At 42.9% G+C, this 21,905-nt stretch overlaps 1 protein-coding gene and 1 non-coding gene across 4 annotated transcripts in view; both read left to right on the top strand.

Moving 5' to 3' along the window:
• The first annotated feature begins 898 nt into the window (after nucleotides 1-898).
• The window catches only part of PTPN11 (protein tyrosine phosphatase non-receptor type 11), an 86,080-nt gene continuing 65,073 nt past the window's right edge, over nucleotides 899-21,905 (top strand). For all 3 annotated transcript variants that reach the window (XM_075996585.1, XM_012778360.3, XM_075996584.1), the window contains exon 1: nucleotides 899-1,137. In XM_075996585.1, the coding sequence (XP_075852700.1) occupies nucleotides 1,124-1,137 (14 nt within the window). In that variant the 5' untranslated portion in view covers nucleotides 899-1,123. The remainder of the gene's footprint in view (nucleotides 1,138-21,905) is intronic.
• LOC142863808 (small nucleolar RNA SNORA11) lies at nucleotides 17,118-17,246 on the top strand. Its single transcript, XR_012914446.1, has one exon. It is a non-coding gene; the product is annotated as a small nucleolar RNA SNORA11 (small nucleolar RNA).

Raw genomic sequence — 21,905 nt, forward strand, 5'->3', positions numbered from 1 at the left:
GATTGCTTGAGCCCAGGAGTTTGAGGTTGCTGTGAGCTAGGTTGATGCCAGGGCACTCACTGTAGCCTGGGCAATAAAGTGAGACTGTCTCAAAAAAAAGAAAAAAAGAAAAAAAAAGAAAAAAATAGCTAGGCGTGGCAGAGCGCTCCTGTAGTCCCTGCTACTCAGGAGGCTTGAAGCAGGAGGATCGCTTGAGTGCAGGAGTTTGAGGTTACAGTGAGCTATGATGATGCCATTGCATTCACTCTAGCACTGGGACAGAGCAAGACTGTTAAAAAAAAAAAAAGTTTACATGAATTATTGCAGCTCCTTCCATGAGAACAATGAAATTTTTGTATTTTGTTCCCGTATTCTACAACAGAGTCAAGCAGGTAGAAAACCCTCAAGAGATGCTTACTTATAATAATACCTAACAATTGTAATGCACTAACTATATAGACCAGGCCCGCGTCTAAGCATTTTACATATTTAATCGTCACCATAACCCTATGAAGAAAGTACGATAGTAATAGGAATATTTTATAGAAATAAAAGAATGGAGGACACTGAGGCTCAGAGACCTCCAGTAACTTTCCCAGGGTTGCACAGCTAGTGAGTGGGGCGGCGATCTGTGGAAGGAAATGAATGAAACTCGACTTGGCGGCCAGCGCGGGGACGCGAACGCTCGCGGCGGGGGCGGATGCGACCGTCCGGGGGAGCGCGGGCCGCGCCGACGCGCAGCTGGCACCCTGCGGTCGAGGTGTCGAGGAGGCAGCGAGGTGCTCCGGGGACTGCGCGGTGGCGCCTCGGCTGGGTCCCCGGCCGGGTGGCCGGCCAGCCATCACCAGCCGCCGAGCGCCGCCCGGCCCACGGGAAGCAGGAAGTGGCGGCGCGCGTCGCGAGGGGTGATGTCACGGTGGCGACGGCGGCGGAGGGCGGGGGAGGAGCAGGAACGAGCCGGGCCGGGGGGCGGCTGCACAGTCTCCGGGATCCCCAGGCCTGGAGGGGGGTCTGCGCGCGGCCGGCTGGCTCTGCCCCGCGTCCGGTCCCGAGCGGGCCTCCCTCGGGCCAGCCCGATGTGACCGAGCCCAGCGGAGCCTGAGCAAGGAGCGGGTCCGTCGCGGAGCCGGAGGGCGGGAGGAACATGACATCGCGGAGGTGAGGCGCCCCGAGGGGCCCGGCGCGGGCCTCGGCCCGGCCCCCGCCGCCGCCCGCCGGCCCGTCCGGGAGGGGGCGCCGCCCCGGGCCTCGCACTCCCGCCCGGCCTGGGCGGCCGGCCCCTCCGCGTCCCCTCGCCCTCCCGGGCCCGGGGCCGGCCCCGCCGCGCCCCCACCCTCCGGGTCCCCATTCATTTCCTGCCTCCCCGAGTTCCGGCCGCCGCCACCCCGGGATGCCCGTGAGGACCGGCAGGTAGAGCCGCCGGGGAGCCGCGGACGCCAGCGGCCCGGCGCGGCGCCGCATTCCTGACCCATTGCCTCATGAGAATTGCCTCATGGTGCTTCCGAAATAACCCGGCTGACTTGGGGACGCTCCTGGGGACGCGGCAGGGGAGTTGCGCGGGCCAGGCCCCCAGGGGTCTAGCCGCTCGGGGTCACTCTGCCACTCGTGCGCCTTCGGGGACCGCACTCGGGACCTCTGACCCTTCCATGTGCCCCTTTGCGTCTTCTTTTCCTCCCACCCCTCACGTACCAGCAATGGAAAAACTGACTGTATCTGCAGCCACTAGAAGTATTTCCTTCCTCTGCGATCCTCGCATTGGGAGATGGGAGGGAAGGGAGCTGCATCTACTTATTTAATCCTTCGCTACAACCTTAAAAGTCAGGTAACTTTAATGGCACCCGTTTTACGGATGTGGAAACTGAGGCTCAGAAATAACGTGCTAGTAAATGACAGCGTTTGAAACTATGGGTCGGAAGGAGGATTAGTGAGTTAGTGAGATCCTTTGAAAGCTCAGGATAATACTACGACTGATAGCTAACTTTTGCTTAGTTCTTACTCTAAGCCAAACGCGTTACTAATCCTCACAACAACCCTATCAGGTCGCTACTTTGTCCCCTTTCTGAAGATGAGTAAACTGAGTTTCAGAAGTTAAGCAGTTTGCCTAACGTCACAGCTAATGGGGTGGTGGAGCCAAGAATAGCTTCCATTAATCACCATTTTGCTATTATTATTTTATAACTATTGCTGATTATTTGTAAGCCTTCATTTTGTTGTGAAACAGCAGCGTGACCTATTGTTTCCAGAAAATGATCCTGTTATTTTGTATCATCGCTCTTTATATACCACTCACACATAAGACCCATTGTCTATTATTTTCCTTGAGTGTCTTAAACATTTGAAAAAATGGTTCAAGCTGTTGGGGCTATTTGTATGAAAGACTCTTCAAAATATTAGGAGTGTCTTCTCAAAACACACCTGCATGTTATTCATTCATGGATCTGGTACAAAAAATGGGAGAAAAAAGAAAACTGAAGACTCTTATGAAGTGAGTGACTTGGACAGGTCTGTTGGCAAGTGCTTACAGCTCTGAATAATATGTAACTGTATTTCAGCAGAACACGGTATGGCCTCCCATGTTCTAATTCTTTAGGGAGCTTTTAAATAAAACAGTTGTCTATTCTTTAATCTGTCAAATAGTCATTGAGCCTTTTGTTCCTCGTGTCTGCTCTTCCAGACAATAAGGATCTGCTGCTTAGGAGACAAAAAGACAAGCAAGGGGCTGGGGGTTGGGGAAGGGTCTGGGTTGTAATAGAGCCTACATTGTCCAGCTCGTTAGGTTAGAAGCAGAGGAGTGTGGGCATAGCCACGGCAGCAAGTGGTCCAGAGGACAGTTTGAAATGGAGTAATTCCTTCTCCCCTTCAGCACTGGTATTTTGTGCTACCTAAAAAGTCAGGTTATGAACATAACACACATAACTGGGAATTATTTGTTATTAGGTTGCAAGTCTGTTTTATTTTTAACCAGCTTTATTGAAGTATAAATGACATGTGATAGATTGCATATATTTAAATGTACCATTTGATAAGTTTTGACATAAGTATAGACTTGGGAAACCATCACCACAGTCAAGATAGTGAACATATCTCTTATTCCTCCTGTTTCCTTGAGTTCTTTATAATCCCTCCTTTGTTCTTAGGCAACCACTATTCTGCTTTTTGTCACCATGTATTAGTTTGCATTTCTTAGAATTTTATATAAATGGAATTATACAGTATATAGTTTTTTTGGGGGAGTGTCTGGCTTCTTATGTTGAGATTCATTCATGTTTTAGTGTGTGTCATATAGTTCATTACTTTTTACTGCTTAGTAGTATGCGATCGTATGGATATACTGCAGTTTGCTTATCCATTCACTTGTTGTTGATGGACATTTAATTGTTTCCAGAGTTTGGTTATCACTAATAGAGATGCTCTGAATGCTCGTGTACAGTGTTAGTATGGACATATACTTTCATTTCTTTTCAGTAAAGATCTGCAAGTGAAATGGCTGGATCATATACAAAGTATATATTTCACTTTTTCAGAAACTGTCAAACTGTTTTCCAAAGTAGTTATACCATTTACATTCCTATCAGCAGTAGGTGAGAGTTTGAGTTCCTCCACATCCCTGCCAGCACTTGGTATGGTTAGTCTTTTTAATTTTAGTCATTTTAGTGGGTGTGTCATGGCATCACATTTTGGTTTGAACTAACTTACTTTCTTCCTTTCCTTTCTTTTCCTTTCTTTCCTTTCTTTCTGATAGGATCTTGCTTTGCTTTGTCACCCAGGCTGGAGTACAGTGGCCAGATCATAGCTCACTGTAACCTTGAAGTCCTGGGCTCAAGTAATCCTCCTGAGTATCTGGGACTATATGGGTGCACCACCACGACAGGCTAATTATTAATAATTTTTTGTAAAGACTGGGTCTTGCTGTGTCGCCCAGGCTGGTCTTGAACTCCTGGCCTCAGGCGATCCTCCTGCCTCAGTCTCCCAAAGTGCTGGGATTACAGGCATGAGCCACTGAGGCTGACCTGTATTTTTTCCTGGTGACTAATAATGTTAATCATCTTTTCTTTTTCTTTTTTTAATTTTTTTTTCTCTTTTTTTTTTTTTTTGAGACAGAGTCTCGCTTTCTTGCCTAGGCTAGAGTGAGTGCCGTGGCGTCAGCCTAGCTCACAGCAACCTCAAACTCCTGGGCTCAAGCGATCCTCCTGCCTCAGCCTCCCGAGTAGCTGGGACTACAGGCACAAGCCACCATGCCCGGCTGATTTTTTTTTTTTATATATATATATATTAGTTGGCCAATTAATTTCTTTCTATTTTTATGGTAGAGACGGGGTCTCGCTCAGGCTGGTTTTGAACTCCTGACCTTGAGCAATCCGCCCGCCTCGGCCTCCCAGAGTGCTAGGATTACAGGCGTGAGCCACCTCGCCCGTCCTTTTTTTCTCTTTTTTTAATTTTAATTTTTTCCTTCCCCACCCCCCTCCATCTTTTCTTTTTTCATTTGCCATCTATGTATCTTCTTTGGTGACGTATCTGTTTGTTCAAATCTTTTGCCTATTTTTAAGTTTAGTTTGTTTTCTTATTGAGATCTGAGAGTTCTTTGTATTACATTATCTGAATTGCAAATATTTTTCTAGTCTGTGGCTTGTTTCTTCGTTTTTTTAACAGTATTTTTTGAAGAGCAGAGGTTTTAAATTTTGATGAAGTCCAATTTATCAATATTTTTTAATGGATCATGCTTTCAGTGTAATTTCTGAGAAATTCTTTGCTTACCCCAAGGCCTCAAATATTTCTCTTTTGTCTTCTACGCTGGGGTTCCCAGCCCTGGGCCACGGACGAGTAAGGGTCAGTGGCCTGTTAGGAACCATGCCACACAGCAGGAGGTGAGCAGCAGGTGGGAGCAAAGCTTCATCTGTATTTACAGCTGCACCCCATCACTCCCATCACTGCATCAGTTCCGCCTCCTGTCAGATCAACTGTAGCATTAGATGCTTATAAGAGCACAAACCCTACTGCAAACTGCGCATGTGAGGTCTAGGTTGCACGCTCCTTATGAGAATCTAATGCCTGATGATCTGAGCTGGGGAGTGGCTGCAAATACAGATTATCATCAGCAGAGAGGGGTTTGACAACACAATAAATGTAATGTGCTGGAATCATCCTGAAACCATTCCTCCCCCCCAGTCCATAGAAATTGTCTTCCATGAAATTGGTCCCTGGAGCCAAAAATGTTGGGGACTACTGTTCTACAAGTTTAATAGTTTTAGGTTTATGATCCAGTTTGAATTAATTTTTATATATCATATAACGTATGCATATGTGTTCTCTTTCTTGCACATGAATGTCCATTGTTCTGGCACCATTTGTTGAAAAGACTGTCTCCATTGAATTTGTACCTTTGAAAATGAGTTGCCATTTATGTGGGGATCTATTTCTGGACTCTGTTCTGTTCCATTGGTCTATTTGTCTAACATTATGCCAGTGTTCTAGATGATGATGATGATTTTTTGAGACAAGGTCTTGCTCTGTCACCTGGGCTAGAGTGCAGTGGCATCATCATAGCTTACTGCAACCTCAAACTCCTGGGCTTGAGCAATTCTCCCACGTCAGTTTCCCGACTAGCCAGCACTGTAGATCCACACCACCACACTCAACTAATTTTCTATTTTTTGGAGATATGGGGTCTCGCTCTTGCTGAGGTTGGTCTCGAACTCCTGACCTCAAGCGATCCTCCTGCCTCGGCCTCCCAGAGTGCTAGGATTACAGGCATGAGCCACCCCACCCAGCCCTGAATTTAGATTTTGAGGTGTCTTATCTGACCTACTCTGCCCTAGCGCAGCTGTCAAAGCTGCCTGTGTTTCCCAAGTCTTTCTTCAGCATGTGGTCCATCCTTTACATTCGCTTTTGTTCCCCTGAAAGACATACATGATGACTTGAGCTGACAGGGGCAGAAAATTGAGCTTGTTCTTAGACTGGAGGCTTTTGGTTTATCTATGGCAGGTCAAGTACATTTTGTCCCAGGCTCTCCCTGGTGGCCATGTTTGTTTATCTCCTGTGGGAGTAAATAAACTTGCCTTGCTGAAAAATAACAGTTCTGTGTCTTTCCAGTTGAAACTGGGATGTCTTTATTGACGTTAGGTCCTGATGCAAGGCCAAGTTTTGGCTGGAGTTGCTCAAGTGCAGGGGCTGCTGCTAAGATTTGCTCACCCTTCTTGTGCATGGTCAATGTGGAGACTGTTAGGAATGGCACGTGACCCTGGAAAAGCAGAGCCAACTCATGTTTGCAATTGTTCCTAGCAGGCCGTGGTGTGCTTTTGTTAGGCAGCTACAGAACAATAGGGACACTGAGCTTATAATGCTGATGTTTTTAAGGAAAAGAAAGACAAATACTGAGGTTGGCAGGTTCTGTGGGAGATGTGGACTGCAACCAAGGATTTGAGACCGCTGGAATGGATTCAGATGCCCTAAAATGCAGCCCAGTTCAGTCGTATGAATTTTGGAGGGTTATGTGCTTTGGCAGAGATGTATATGCTGTGGTCCTTGGCAACATTGAAACGTGAAAAATGCTGTCCATGTTTGCAAGAAGCATTGAATTTAGAGAGGGAATGTATATATATGCTTGTGTACTCATATTACACACATACACACTATGTGTGTTCCTATATACATAATGTATGTATCTGTCTATACATACATATACACACATACAGCAATGTCTATTTTAAAGATAATGTTGGAACTGGAGACCATTATCATAAGTAAGGTATCTCAGGCATGGAAAAGCAAACACCATATGTTCTTGCTAATACGTGGGAGCCCATAGATGGGTACACACGGGCTAAAGCGATATAAAGGACATGAGAAACCAAGAAGAGCGGAGGGTGGGAGGCTGGCATGGGACAAAAACTTTACCTATGGTGTACAGGGAACACTATTCTGGTGAGGGGCACACCAAAAGCCCTGACTTAAGCATTATACAAGATATCCATGTAACAAAAACACTTGTACTCCTTTAATTCATATTTTGAAATAAAAATAAAAAAAAATAGAGATAATGGACTGTAGATCCAAGTCTTTGTCATCCCATTGGCCCGCTCTAATGACACACCTGTCTATTCATTGAAGAACTATTTACGGGGGGATTACTCTGTGCCAGGTACTGTGCTAGGCATTGGGTGTTGCCGGTTTGGGCAGAGCACGAGGGCAAGTGTTGGCGTGGGGAGTTCTCAGAGTGATTGAACAGCAGGAGCTGTGAGACTGAGGAGATGAGAGGTGGGTAGCGATCAGACCACAGGGGGATTCTTAATGTCATGAGTATCACGTGGACCACTGAGAGGAATGCGGACTGTATTTTAAGAGCAATGCAGAACCGTAGAAGGATAGGAGGAGGGGAGTGGCATGAGCTGATCTATTTAAAAATATCCCTCTGGCTGCTGCGAAGGATGGATTGTAGGAGGCAAGAGTGGATTCTGGGAGATCAGACAAGTGACAAGAGAGGCTTTGAACTAGGGTAGAAGCAATTTGTGGAAAGGCTTTTTTGGAGGCAGTTTTTACTTACTGCATTTTCGTCGGAGCAGAGATGCTGACCAATGAAACTCCACGAGAAGACGGTGATTTATAAAGACATAGCTTTCCACTACGATTAAAAGGCTGCTTTAGCAACTTTTTTTTTTTTTACATTTACAAGTATGTTTATCGTAGTATTATTTGAGATGGCAAAATATTGGAAACAGCCCGAATGTCCATTGATAGGAGGACTACTTAAATGACATGGTGTAGCATATATTAGAACACTTTGCAGGAATTTAATAACTGTCTTATAGCCTCTTAGAATGCTTGTCCCTTTTGACTGCCTATCTTCATGATTTAACTCTTTTCCTATAGAATATTAAAATTTAATTAGAAAAGAGAAATAGTATAATCTGCAGAAAGTGCCAAACTATAAACTTTCTCCCCAAGGACAAATATAATAATTTTTCTGGAGCAGCAGGTAAGAAAGATATACCCAGTATCACTTTATATGTACACAAGAAACTGAAATTAGACTTTAAACTGAAATTAGACTTTAAACCTACTTTAAACTGCCTTCTTAGTACAGCAGCCTTGAGATTAAGTTCCTGAAATTATTGGCCTGTTTCCCCGTGTCACTGAGGGAGGGGGATGCATAGATAAAACCAAATATTCAGCATCATTGTATTTTCTTTTTGTTTCATCAGCATTTTTTAAAAAACTCAATTAATTGACGTAAGTGAGTTCCTAGCCTCAAAGAGCAAAAAAGCTTTTGCAGAATCTGCATTCACTAATGAGGGATTTAGATTTCGGGTGTGATTTCCTGTCAAATAGTTTGGGTTTGTAAAATCTTGCAAGCAGGAATTAATTATGCCTTTTATCTTTTCAAAGTTGCTCAACACAGGGTTCATGTGTAGTAGGTCCTGAAGCCTGTTTTAGACATGGATTGGAGGCTCTTTTTCATGAGTGCTTGTGTATGTGTGTAAGTCTTTCTGTACCCACCTGGGCTCCCTTACTACCTGAGATCCTTTTTTTTTCTTTTTTTTTTGAGACAGAGTCTCACTTTGTTGCCCAGGCTAGAGTGAGTGCCGTGGCGTCAGCCTAGCTCACAGCAACCTCAAACTCCTGGGCTCAAGCAATCCTCCTGCCTCAGCCTCCTGAGTAGCTGGGATTACAGGCATGCACCGCCATGCCCGGCTAATTTTTTCTATATATATTAGTTGGCCAATTAATTTCTTTCTATTTATAGTAGAGACGGGGTCTCGCTCTTGCTCAGGCTGGTTTCGGACTCCTGAGCTCAAATGATTCGCCCGCCTTGGCCTCCAGAGTGCTAGGATTACAGGCGTGAGCCACCGCGCCCAGCTGAAATCCTTAATAAATATAGATAATGCCAGAAGGTGGCTGGTTACAAGGGATTGTCAGGGGCTGACAGGTTTTGCAGGTGTTAGAATAAGCCAGAGGAGGATGTTCACTACTTTCCTCTCCATGTGATTCTCTACCTGTTTTCCCTCAGTATCTTTTTTTTTTTTTTTTAAGACAGAGTCTTGCTCTATTACCCTGGCTAGAGTGCAGTGACATCATCATAGCTCATGGCAACCTTAAACTCCTGGGCTTAACCAATCCTCCTGCCTCAGCCTCCTGAGTAGCTGGGACTACAGGTGTGTGCCACTATGCCCGGCTAATTTTTACATTTTTTTTTTTTATTTCGGCATATTATGGGGGTACAGATTTTAAGGTTTCAATAAATGCCCATTTCCCCCCCTCCCCCCACAAGTCTGAGTCTCCATCATGACCATCCCCCAGATGGTGCATATCTCACTCATTATGTATGTATATACCCGCCCACCTACATTTTTTTATTTTTTATTTTTGTAGAGACAGAGTCTTGCTATGTTGCCCAGGCTGGTCTTAGACTGCTGGGCTCAAGTGATCCTCCTGCGTCGGCCTCCTAAAGTGCTGGGATTATAGGCGTGAGCCACCACACCTGGCTGGAACCACTGTATTAGTTGTCTTGTTAGCTCAAATTGAGTCAAACTGATTTTCCTTTTCCCCTCCTTTTGGGGAATGTAGATATAATCATATTACACTTTTTTTTGGTTTGTAGACTCTCCCCTTATTGTGTCAAATTGACGGTAGGTAGGAGATGGGACTGGGTTCGAGATGCATGGTGTCTTTTTTTTTTTTTTTTTGCCTCGGTAACTCCTTGAGGCCAGCCCCATAGATAACATTTTCCTTTAATCCCACTGTTCCTCTTTACCTTCTCTTACTAAGATCTCAGGGGCTGAATTAACTCTTGCTGTTTCTTACTAGTGATCAGTGTGTTGTACCTCCCCAAATTGTCAGTGATTGAATACAAATATTAAACATATAATTGGGAAAAAACTTTTGGTAATTACAAATGTTTTTTGAAAAAAATAGCTAGGGAGGGAGCATTTAAATATATCAAACCTCAAGTAGATGGATCATGGAATTGAAATTTCAATTTCTAACTATATGTTGTTAGAAATAATGCAGATTCATTTTCACTGTAGTTAGCAAAAAGAAAGAAAAAAAAAGAAAAAAAAAAGAAAAAAAAAAGAAATAATGCAGAGACAGCTCCAGAGCCTTGAAGAAGTTAATGTATGAAAAAGCAGTATGGCTGGGTGCGGTGGCTCACGCCTATAATCCTAGCACTCTGGGAGGCCAAGGTGGGAGGATCATTTGAGCTCAGGAGTTTGAGACCAGCCTGAGCAAGAGTGAGACCCCGTCTCTACTATAAATAGAAAGAAATTAGCCAAACAACTAAAAATAGAAAAAATTAGCTGGGCACAGTGGCTCATGCCTGTAGTCCCAGGTACCCGGGAGGCTGAGGCAGGAGGATCGCTTGAGCCCAGGAGTTTGAGGTTGCTGTGAGCTAGGCTGACACCACGGCACTCTAGCCCAGGCAAGAGAGTGAGACTGTCTCAAAAAAAAAAAAAAAAAAAAAAAAGAAAGAAAAGAAAAGGCAGTATGACTGAAATGCCATACATGTCAAAAAATGGCTTATGTGAAACTAACATAATTATGCTTGAGAAGGATCTATCTTGCATAATGTCCACCAGTAATAATAATGATAATAACAGTGAAAACTAATGTTCATTAAGACCTTACTTTGCCCAGCCTCTGCGCTAAATGCTGGTTACTAAGTTTCCCCTGAAAATATCATTGTAATCTGTTTGCTCTTAATAACAGGATAGCATAATTATAAGCTGTAAATGAAATAATACAGTTTCTTTAATAAAAGGGTAAAGAGACGACCACCTGCCTTATCTTCCGTCTCGCTGATCTGGTTGGTGTTTACATAGTCTCACCTTCGCCATGGAACCTACTTTTATAGTTTTCCACACCCTCAGCATTAGCAGGATATTCTAAGTGTTATTTCTATAAAGCATGCAAAGGTGAGAACACATGGTTACAATAGGAGATCATCTGAATTCAGAGTCCCACTCTTGAAATTTTAAAAATAGGCTGGGCGAGGTGGCTGTCATCTGTAATCATGTAACCCTAGGGCTCTGGGAGGCCGAGGAGAGAGGATTGCTTGAGTTCAGGAGTTGGAGACCAGCATGGGCAAAAGTAAGATCCTGTCTCTACTAAAAATAGAAAAAATTAAGGCCGGGCGTGGTGGCTCACACCTGTAATCCTAGCATTCTGGGAGTCCGAGGCTGGAGGATCACTCAAGGTCAAGAGTTCGAAACCAGCCTGAGTAAGACCCCGTCTCTACTAAAAATAGAAAGAAATAAATTGACCAACTAAAAATATATATACAAAAAATTAGCCGGGCATGGTGGCGCATGCCTGTAGTCCCAGCTACTCGGGAGGCTGAGGCAGGAGGATCGCTTGAGCCCAGGAGTTTGAGGTTGCTATGAGCTAGGCTGATGCCACGGCACTCACTCTAGCCTGAGCAACAAAGTGAGACTCTGTCTCAAAAAAACAAAAAAAAAAAAAGAGAGAGAGAGAGAGAGAAAATTAGCCAGATCACAAGAATGGAAAAGCAAGCACCACATGTACTCGCCATCAAATTGGCATTAACTGATCAACACTTATGTGCACATATAGTAGTAACATCCATTGGGTATTGGGCAGATGGGAGGGGGAAGGAAGGAATGGGTATATTCACACTTTTTTTTTTTTTTAGACAGAGTCTTACTTTGTTGCCTGAGCGTCAGCCTAGCTCACAGCAACCTCAAATTCCCGGGCTCAAGCGATCCTCCTGCCTCAGCCTCCCGAGTAGCTGGGACTACAGGCATGTGCCACCATGCCCAGCTAATTTTTTCTATATACTTTTAGTTGGCCAATTAATTTCTTTCTATTTTTAGTAGAGACGGGGTCTTGCTCTTACTCAGGCTGGTTTTTGCTCCTGACCTTGAGCGATCCTCCCTCTTGGCCTCCCAGAGAGCTAGGATTACAGGTGTGAGCCACCGCTCCCTGCAGTAGATTCATACCTAATAGGTTTGGTGCACACTGTCTGGGGGCTGGACATGCTTGAAGCCCTGACTCGGGTGGGACAAAGGCAATATGCGTAACCTAAACATTTGTGCCCCTGTAATATGCTGCAAAAAAAACATTCGTCGGGCATTCTGGCATATATCTGTAGTCCCAGCTACTTGGGAGGCAGGAGTTTGAGGCCTCAGTGAGCTATGATGATGTCACTGCATTCTACACAGGGTGACAGAGTGAGATGCAAAAAAAAAAAAAGGAAATTGAAGCCCTCCTCCTCACTCCTCCCTTAAAAAAAACCTGTTTTTGTCACCATGGTTACCAACCATGCAGGCTTACAAGTGATGAGCGCAGAACAGACTGGGTGAAGTGCTGTCAGGGTTCCAGCCTGGCAATGGAGGTGAAGAGAAATACCCAAAGAGTTCTTCTCCCCACTAGTGTTAACATAGTTTAAAATATCAAAATTTGGTGTTTCCAAGGCATAGGGAGGCTTCCGGCAGCTTTTTGGCTTATGCACAGGTGCCCTAGGTATTCACTTTCCAAATGCTTATGAAAATTACTACAGTAGCATACAGATAGGGGAAAATATCCTCTTCAGCACCACAAATAGGATAAGAAGACACTGTGTACTAAAAACAATAACCATCTTTTTTTTTTTTTTTGTCAAATATGGAGCTAGTGGGGCCAGTTGGAAGAGGGCCTTTGCCAGCTGCCTCTTCCTCTTGCATACATGGAAGTGGGAGTCATCTTTGACAGCCTCTTGGTGACACCACCCAAGCCAGAGAGGTGGAACTGTGTGGGTATAGGAGAGGATGGGGCTCACCCCCAGGCTGTTCTTCCTTCTGTCACCATAAATATTTATTTAGGAACTACTCTGTGTTAACCCTTTGCTAGGGGCTGGGAGTATGGTGACGAAGAAATGGACATGTTCCTACTTTTGAGGCTGACGCAGGAGGATCGCTTGAGCCCAGGAATTTGAGGCTGCAGTGAACTATGATTTGACTACTGCATTCCAGCATGGGTGACAGAGTGAGACTCTGTTTCTTAAAAAAAAAAAAAAAAAAAAAGAAAGAAGACATGTCCTTTGTCCTCATGGAACTGACAGTCTAGCCTTTAATCTGACTGTCGTAGAAATATGTGATTGGACACTGTGTTGAGTATCACCCGGGGAAGTATGGGGTGTATTGAGAAGGTAGGTTAGGGGACCCCTCCAGAGGGAAAAGCACATGCAAAGGTCACATGTGGCACATTTGGGAATTTGGAGCGGTCATCAGAGAACCAGAGTCAACTAGGGCCATACCTTGCAGGGCTCTGTTAAAATCTGTGACTCTACTGTGCTTTCTTCTGGCTGACAATTAAATTTCTAGTTCTACTAGTGAAACTCTGAGGGCTGCTTCTGTGCTAAGCATTTTACACGTATTAATTAATTTCCACGACACCACAGCGTTATGACTTAAATTAGTTTCTAAGCATGGCAAGAGACTCAGAAATCTTAATGGAAAAATCTAATAAATTTAACCATGCCAAGATAAACTTCCGTAGGAAAAAAATGAAACCGCAGACTACATAGGCAAAAAAAAAGCTAAGACAGATATTTACCACACATGTAATAAAAGAAAATTTTCTGGCTATATCAAGAGCTCCTATAAATCAATAAGAGAAAAAATCCAATAGGAAATAAGCAATGACAAACTGACAACTCATAGAAGGGGAAAAACAAGTGGTTTGAAAATACAAAAAAAATACTCAATCTCACAAAGAAATGCAGACTAAAATGGTACCATTTTCCATTAATCAGGCAGACAAAGATGAAAAAGTTTGGTAATATATGTAGTATTGACAAAAGTTGGGGAGAACAGGGGATTTCACACTTAATTATGGCCATATAAACTGGTACTTTTTTTGAGGGCAGTTGGTAATATTTGGTAATATTTGTCAAAATAAAAAAAAATTATCTATAGTCATGTGCTGCATAATGATGGTTTGGGTGATGATGGACTATGTATACAACAGTGGTCCCATAAAAGTATAATGGAGCTGCCCTATATAGGCATACCAGTTTTTATCTTTTTTTTGTTTTTTTGTTTTGAGACAGGGTCTCGGTCTGTCACCCGGGCTAGAGTGCAATGGCGTCATCATAGCTCACTGCAACCTCAAAGTCCTGGGCTCAAGTGATCCTCCTGCCTCAGCCTTCTGAGTAGCTGGGGCTACAGGTGTGCAGCTCTGTACTTGGCCTGTATTTTTAAAATAAATTAATTTAAAAGATTTCAGGAAGTTTATGTTTGTATTCTCAAAGAGATCCAAAACCAAATTGACCCTAAAAAATTAGAGCAGCCTGAAATAGCAGGCTGAGATAAATAAAGATTAAATAGGAATAGAAAACAGGATAGCCAAATAATGTACAAAGATCTTAATGAAAGCAGTTAATAGTACATGTGAGGCTGCTGCCATCATGGTAATGAGTTCCAGGACAAACTTGAGAAATTCTTTTAGAACCTATTTTTAAAAAAGAAGAGATGCTTGTGATGACAGTCAGGGAACAGATCAGCAGGTGGATTGTGGACACCCAGGCTGGATAACCTGTGTTTAAAATGAAGCAACTGGCCAGGCACGGTGGCTCACGCCTGTAATCCTAGCACTATGGGAGGCCAAGGGAGAAGAATCTCTTGAACCCATGAGTTCGAGACCAGCCTGAGCAAGAGTGAGACCCCCGTTTCTACTAACATTAGAAAGAAATTAGCTGGACAACTAAAAATATATAGAAAAAATTAGCCAGGCATGGTGGCGCATGCCTGTAATCCCAACTACTCAGGAGACTGAGGCAGGAGGATCGCTTGAGCCCAGGACTTTGAGGTTGCAGTGAGCTACGATGATGCCACTGCACTCTACCCAGGGCGACAAAACAAGACTCTGTATCAAAAAGATGCAACTGCTGAACCTGCAGTAGGAAGAGAACAACAGCAGAAAATTCTTCACTTTCCATAGAGGGGAGACAAAAGTTATTTTACCTCCAATAACCTGATAATTATAGGCTTAAGAATACTCTTGAAATACTACAATATAGCAATCAGTATAATTTAAAAATAATTAGAATCCTGTTAGAATTAGAAACAGGGTATCTACACTCAAAGCACTGAAGTAGCCAAACGGAAAAAGACAAAGAGAAAACAAAAATGTTGAAAGTTGAAAACAATCTGCAGATATGAGACCAAACATAAGATGTCCGTGATCATGGATTAAGTCCCCTAATGAATGTCTGTGTCAGATGGAATTAAAGAAAAATTCAATTGTGTTCTGCTTAAAAAAGATATATTGGCACAGAATAACAAAAGATAAATCAAATAAACACGAGCACAAAGGATTCAGGCAGTACCAATAATATCAGGCTAAGTAGCATTCAAGATAAACAGTATTAAATACTGATTTATTTAATACTAGAGTAATTTTATATAGATGAAAGGTACAATCTCTCCATGGTATACTATTGTCAAGAATCTTTATGTATTGAATAAAGTAACAACAAGCAAACAAGCTATAATAGTTCTAAGGCTGCTTTTTTTTTTTTTTTTTTTTTTGAGACAGAGTCTCACTTTGTTGCCGGTGCTAGAGGGCCGTGGCCTACCTCACAGCCTAGCTCACAGCAACCTCAAACTCCTGGGCTCAAGTAATCCTTCTGCCTTAGCCTCTTAAGTAGCTGGGACTACAGGCATGTGCCACCATGCCCAGCTAATTTTTTTTTCTATATATTTTTAGTTGGCCAAATAATTTCTTTCTATTTTTAGTAGAGACGGGGTCTCACTCTTGCTCAGCCTGGTTTCGAACTCCTGACCTTGAGCAATCCTCCTAACTCTGCCTTCCAGAGTGCTAGGATTTCAGGCGTGAGCCACCACGCCCGACCCTAAGGCTCTTTTGCATGCATTAACTCATTAATTCTCACTTCCTCTGAGATAGGCACTATTATTATCCATATTTTACATATAGAGAAATGAAGGCAGAGATTGATTAATTAGCTTGTCTAACAGATGCGGCATTCTGGCATTTTGAAAAAGTGGTTTTGCTCTGTAGGCTGTTTCAGTAACCAAGAGATGCTTCAAATCAGGTTTTTTTTTTTTTTTTTTTTTTTTGAGACAGAGTCTCGCTTGTTGCCCAGGCTAGAGTGAGTGCCTTGGCGTCAGCCTAGCTCACAGCAACCTCAAACTCCTGGGCTCAAGCAATCCTCCTGCCTCAGCCTCCCGAGTAGCTGGGACTACAGGCATGCGCCACCATGCCCGGCTAATTTTATATATATATATATATTAGTTGGCCAATTAATTTCTTCCTATTTATAGTAGAGACGGGGTCTTGCTCTTGCTCAGGTTGGTTTCGAACTCCTGACCTCGAGCAATCTGCCTGCCTTGGCCTCCCAGAGTGCTAGGATTACAGGCGTGAGCCACCGCGCCCAGCTCCAAATCAGGTTTTTAAAATGTGTTTTTCAGAAGCATTTTCCTGATATTTCTCTTCTTAGATGGGTTTTAGTCTTGCAGATTTAAAGACACGAGTAAATGCTAGAAGAGCAGAATATGCATCCAGATTTAATAATATGACTTTTTCTGAGCCTCAGAATTTCACTGCTTTTATAAATGAATGTTTTTTTTTTTTTCAGGCTGAGACTAGCACTGAACTCGAGGAGGAACTGTGGACTGTAAATTGTCCACCTCTGAATGGAGTTGAACTTGAGTTTCTTGTTTCCCAGAGAATGTTGGGTTTGTTGAAAGATCCTCAAATTGGAGATTAGAACTGACTTTAGCCTGTGAGGTTTTACCATTTAGTGACCTTTTTTTTTTTTTTTTGAGACACAGTCTCACTCTGTTGCCCTGGCCAGAGTGCTGTAGCGTCAGCCTAGCTCACAGCAACCTCAAACTCCTGGGCTCAAGCGATCCTCCTGCCTCAGCCTCCCGAGTAGCTGGGACTACAGGCATGCGCCACCATGCCTGGCTAATTTTTTTTTTTTCTATATATTTTTAGTTGGCCAGTTAATTTCTTTCTCTTTTTAGAAGAGATGGGGTCTTGCTCTTGCTCAGGCTGGTTTCGAACTCCTGACCTTAAGCAATCCTCCCGCCTCGGCCTCCTAGAGTGCTAGGATCATAGGAGGGAGCCACTGAACCACTGCACCCACCGCGCCGGCCTTAGTGACTTCTTAAAGACAATTTCCTGGGGTGTGCTCAGAGCAGGGGGCCTGAAGAATGGCTCTTCTGTTTACAACACACCCAACAGGAATCTCGGGACACTGTCATGAGGGACACAAAACTTGTGGCCTCCCTATGAACAAATGCCCTACATGTGAAGAAGAAAAAAAGTTATAGAATCTAGGTGGTTGGTGTATGGGTGATCACTGTATAATTCTTTCAACTATGCTGTATGTTTGAAAAATTGCCTAATAAAGTATTAGAAAATTAAATAAATAAATAAATAAATAAAGACAATTTCCTTAGCATCAATCCCCAACCTTTTTGGCACCAGGGACCATTTTTTTTTTTTTTTTTTTGAGACAGAGTCTCGCTTGTTGCCCAGGCTAGAGTGAGTGCCTTGGCGTCAGCCTAGCTCACAGCAACCTCAAACTCCTGGGCTCAAGAGATCCTTCTGCCTCAGCCTCCCGAGTAGCTGGGACTACAGGCATGCACCACCATGCCCGGCTAATTATATATATATATATTAGTTGGCCAATTAATTTCTTTCTATTTATAGTAGAGACAGGGTCTCGCTCTTGCTCAGGCTGGTTTTGAACTCCTGACCTCGAGCAATCCGCCCACCTCGGCCTCCCAGAGTGCTAGGATTACAGGCGTGAGCCACCGCGCCCCGGCACCAGGGACCATTTTCATGGCAGACAGTTTTTCCAGGGACTGGGGAGGAAGAGGATGGTTTCGGGATGATTTAAGCATATTACATTTATTGTGTGCTTTATTTCTATTATTATTACTTTGTAATATATAATGAAATAATTATGCAACTCACCATAGGTTGGGGACCCCTCCTTTAAGGTTAACAAAAGATTCACCCACTTTTTTTCTAGTGTTGTATAGTTTCAGCTTTTACATTTAGATTTTTAATTTATATAGAATTTATTCTTACATATGGTTTGAAATATGAATCTAACCACTTGGTTATGGTATATTATTTTCTTGATGTGGTGTTGGATTCTGTTTCTAATATTTTGTTTAGAATTTCTTTATCAATATTCATGAATGCCATTGGTCTCTATTTTTTTTTTTCTTTGTACTGTCTTTATCAGCTATAGGTATCAGTATTCTATTTGCTTCATAAAAGGAAGTAGGAAGTTTTCCTTTGGTTTCAATACTCTGGAATAATTTTAGAGCATAGGGACTATCTGGTCTTGGAAAGGTTGGTAGAATTCCATTGTGAAATCATCTGAGCCTGGTGCTTTTTTGTGGGGTAGTTTCCTAACTAGTTTTTTCTTTTCTTTTTTTTTTTTTTTTTTTTTTTTTTTTTTTTTTTGAGACAGAGTCTCACTTTGTTGCCCAGGCTAGAGTGAGTGCCGTGGCGTCAGCCTAGCTCACAGCAACCTCAAACTCCTGAGCTCGAGTGATCCTTCTGCCTCAGCCTCCCGGGTAGCTGGGACTACAGGCATGCGCCACCATGCCCGGCTAATTTTTTATATATATATATCAGTTGGCCAATTAATTTCTTTCTATTTATAGTAGAGACGGGGTCTCGCTCTTGCTCAGGCTGGTTTTGAACTCCTGACCTTGAGCAATCCGCCCGCCTCGGCCTCCCAAGAGCTAGGATTACAGGCGTGAGCCACAGCGCCCGGCCTCTTTTTTTTTTTTAAATAGAAATTGTTCTGCATGAGTTTTCTCACTCTAATGGAATCAGTTTTGGTAGTCTTCATTTTCTTAGAAAATGATCCATTTTTATCTAGGTTTTCTAATTTGCACAATTTTTTAGTCTGTCTTCCTGGAATCATACCATAAAGAGGGCTCTGATATATGTGGATTTTGTGTTTCTGGAGGTGGTTTTAGAGCAGTTTTAGGCCTGCTACTGCTCTGTTCTCCCTGCCTTGCCGTTTTTCTCAGAATGCCCTTGCTGGGCACAAGGCTTGCAGTAGGAAGGTAAGAGATCACCCACTGACTTCTGGTATATTTTCTTTTGTTATTTACAGCTGATTTGGAAGGTTGGGCATTCTCTTATGTTGAGGGTATGGTTTTTGTGCAGTTTTATTATTTATTTTTTCCATTTAAAAATTTTTTTAAACCTTTTTCATTCTTCTAGTTTGGTATGTCTGAATATTGTTTTGTTTTTTAACTCTGCATTGTTTTGAAGGCTATGTGGGGAGATGTGGATTTAGGTGGTCACCATTGTCTTTGGCTGCCTAGAAGTCCACACACTGTTCTAGACACTTTATAAATATTAACTCCTTTCATCCTCTCAGCAGCCGTAAGACACAGGTACTGTTACTACCCTCTTTTATAGGTGACTTTACAGACAGGTTAAATAACTAGCCCAGAATCACACGGAGCTGGGATTCGAACCAAACCAATCTGGAACCAGTTTTATGTACCTTCTCATAAGGCTTTGCCACCTCGCTGCAGTGACCCCCAGCATGTCAATGGTGGGAGGGATGTGTGTGTGTGTGTCCTTTTTTAAAAAAATAAATAAACTCAGTATTCTGGAAGATTTGGTCTCCAAATCTGTATTATATAATAGTTTTTTCATTTTTTTCCTTTTGGTAGAAAGCACATGTACCACTCAGCTTCAGACTAACACACCCAATTTACGTAATTGTTCTGCAGCCAAAAGCAAAAGAGACTTGACAATTTAATTAGCTTATGTAGGTAGACAAAGTGAGGGTTAATGTTGGAGTTACAGTATACTTTTTGAAAGATTATAAATAGCTGGAAGCCCTTTGTCACTACATTTTGATTCCCTAGAGCTTTGGGCATCTAGGTGAGAACCACAGATCAAAGAAACTGCAGACAAGGGTTTTCTTTTTTTAAATTGGATAGTTTAAGTAACCATACTGAATGCAAAAGTATTGGATTCTAGAGTAATGGGTATCAAATAAATTGAGGTTGATGTTTTCCTGGGTGAAATCCTGTCTTGATCATCTGACAAGCTCTCAGAGGGAGTAAAAAGCAAACTAATATTTTATTCTTTCTATCCAAGCCTTGTGATTTTTCTTTAAGAAAATCAGTTAATCAGAGTGATGTTTAGATTTCCCCCAAAGCACTAATAATATGATAGGAATAATTGAAAATAAATTTCAGTGAATGTAAACAACAGGAATGTTGAGGTCAGACTGCATGTGGATTCTTACATTTTCTGATTATTTATTGTCAAAACAATCTTATATTTATTCTATGGTTGCCAATAATAATATCTGACATTTAGTGCTTAGTGTGTACCGGATACTTGGGTACCTGAGATCTGACACGTACGAAGCCTAACATTTGATTTTCCTCTGCCCACTTTTTCTGCATCTTGTACATGGTACCTTCAACCTTCTAGTTGCCCCAAATCTAGGAGTGACTCTTATTCCCTTCTTTCTTTCCCATTCTGTATGTAATCCATTAGCAAATCCTGTTGGCTGCCCTTACACTCTTCCTGGTCTACTACTATCGCTGTTACTTATCACTACTCCTCTTGCTGCTGCCTTGGTCCTTGGCATCATCATTTCTTGCCTGGCTTCTTGTGGTGGCTTTCTTAAATTTTTTACTATTTATTTATTTATTTATTTATTTATTTATTTATTTATTTATTTATTTATTTATTTATTTATTTATTTTTGAGACAGAGTCTCGCTTTGTTGTCCAGGCTAGAGTGAGTGCCGTGGCGTCAGCCTAGCTCACAGCAACCTCAAACTCCTGGGCTCGAGCGATCCTTCTGCCTCAGCCTCCCGAGTAGCTGGGACTACAGGCATGAGCCACCATGCCCGGCTAATTTTTTTTTTTATATATATATCAGTTGGCCAATTAATTTCTTTCTATTTATAGTAGAGACAGGGTCTCGCTCTTGCTCAGGCTGGTTTTGAACTCCTGACCTTGAGCAATCCGCCCGCCTCGGCCTCCAAGAGCTAGGATTACAGGCGTGAGCCACCGCGCCCGGCCTATTTTTTTTTTTGAGACAAGGTCTTGCTCTGTTGCCCATGCTGGAGTGCAGTGGCAAGATTACAGCTCGCTGTAGCCTTGAACTCCTGGGCTCAAGCAACCACACCCTGCAAGTTTTTAAATTTTTTTGTAGAGACATTGTCTCACTATGTTGCCAGGCTGGTCTCAAACTCCTGGCCTCAAGAGACTCTCCCACATTGGCCTCCCAGAATGCTGGGATTCCAGGCATGAGCCCCTGTGCCCGGCCCCTCACCCTGCCTGTATTCCTCTTTGGAGCACTTATTATCATCTGACATTTTATTTACTTACCTGCCATTTCTTTATTTTCTATTTCCTCCCATTGTCAAGAAAGCTTTATGAGGGCAGGGACTTTTGTTAACTATGTCCTCAGTGCCTGCCTTGGCTGTGATAGGTGCTCAGTAAGTATTTGTGGAATGCATGAATTTTGTAAGCCCTTCTCTTTTATCATCTCAGTTTATTCTGTTCTTTTTTTTTTTTGAGACAGAGTCTCACTGTGTTGCCTGGGCTAGAGTACTGTGATGTTAGCCTAGCTCACAGCAACCTCAAACTCCTGGGCTCAAGCGATCCTCCTGCCTCAGCCTCCCGAGTAGCTGGGATTACAGGCATGCACCACCATGCCAGCTAATTTTTTTTCTATGTATTTTTAGTTATCCAGCTAATTTCTTTCTATTTTTTTTTTTTGGTAGAGACAGGGTTTTGCTCTTGCTCAGGCTGGTTTCAAACTCCTGACCTTGAGCGATCCACCCACCTCAGCCTCCCAGAGTGCTAGGATTACAGGTGTGAGCCACCGCACTGGCCAGTTTATTCTGTTCTTAAAGAGCTCTATTTTATTTTATTTTTTTTAGACAGAATCTCACT

Source organism: Microcebus murinus, chromosome 22 (genome assembly GCF_040939455.1).
Source record: "Microcebus murinus isolate Inina chromosome 22, M.murinus_Inina_mat1.0, whole genome shotgun sequence".
NCBI classification, from domain to species: Eukaryota; Metazoa; Chordata; class Mammalia; order Primates; family Cheirogaleidae; genus Microcebus; species Microcebus murinus.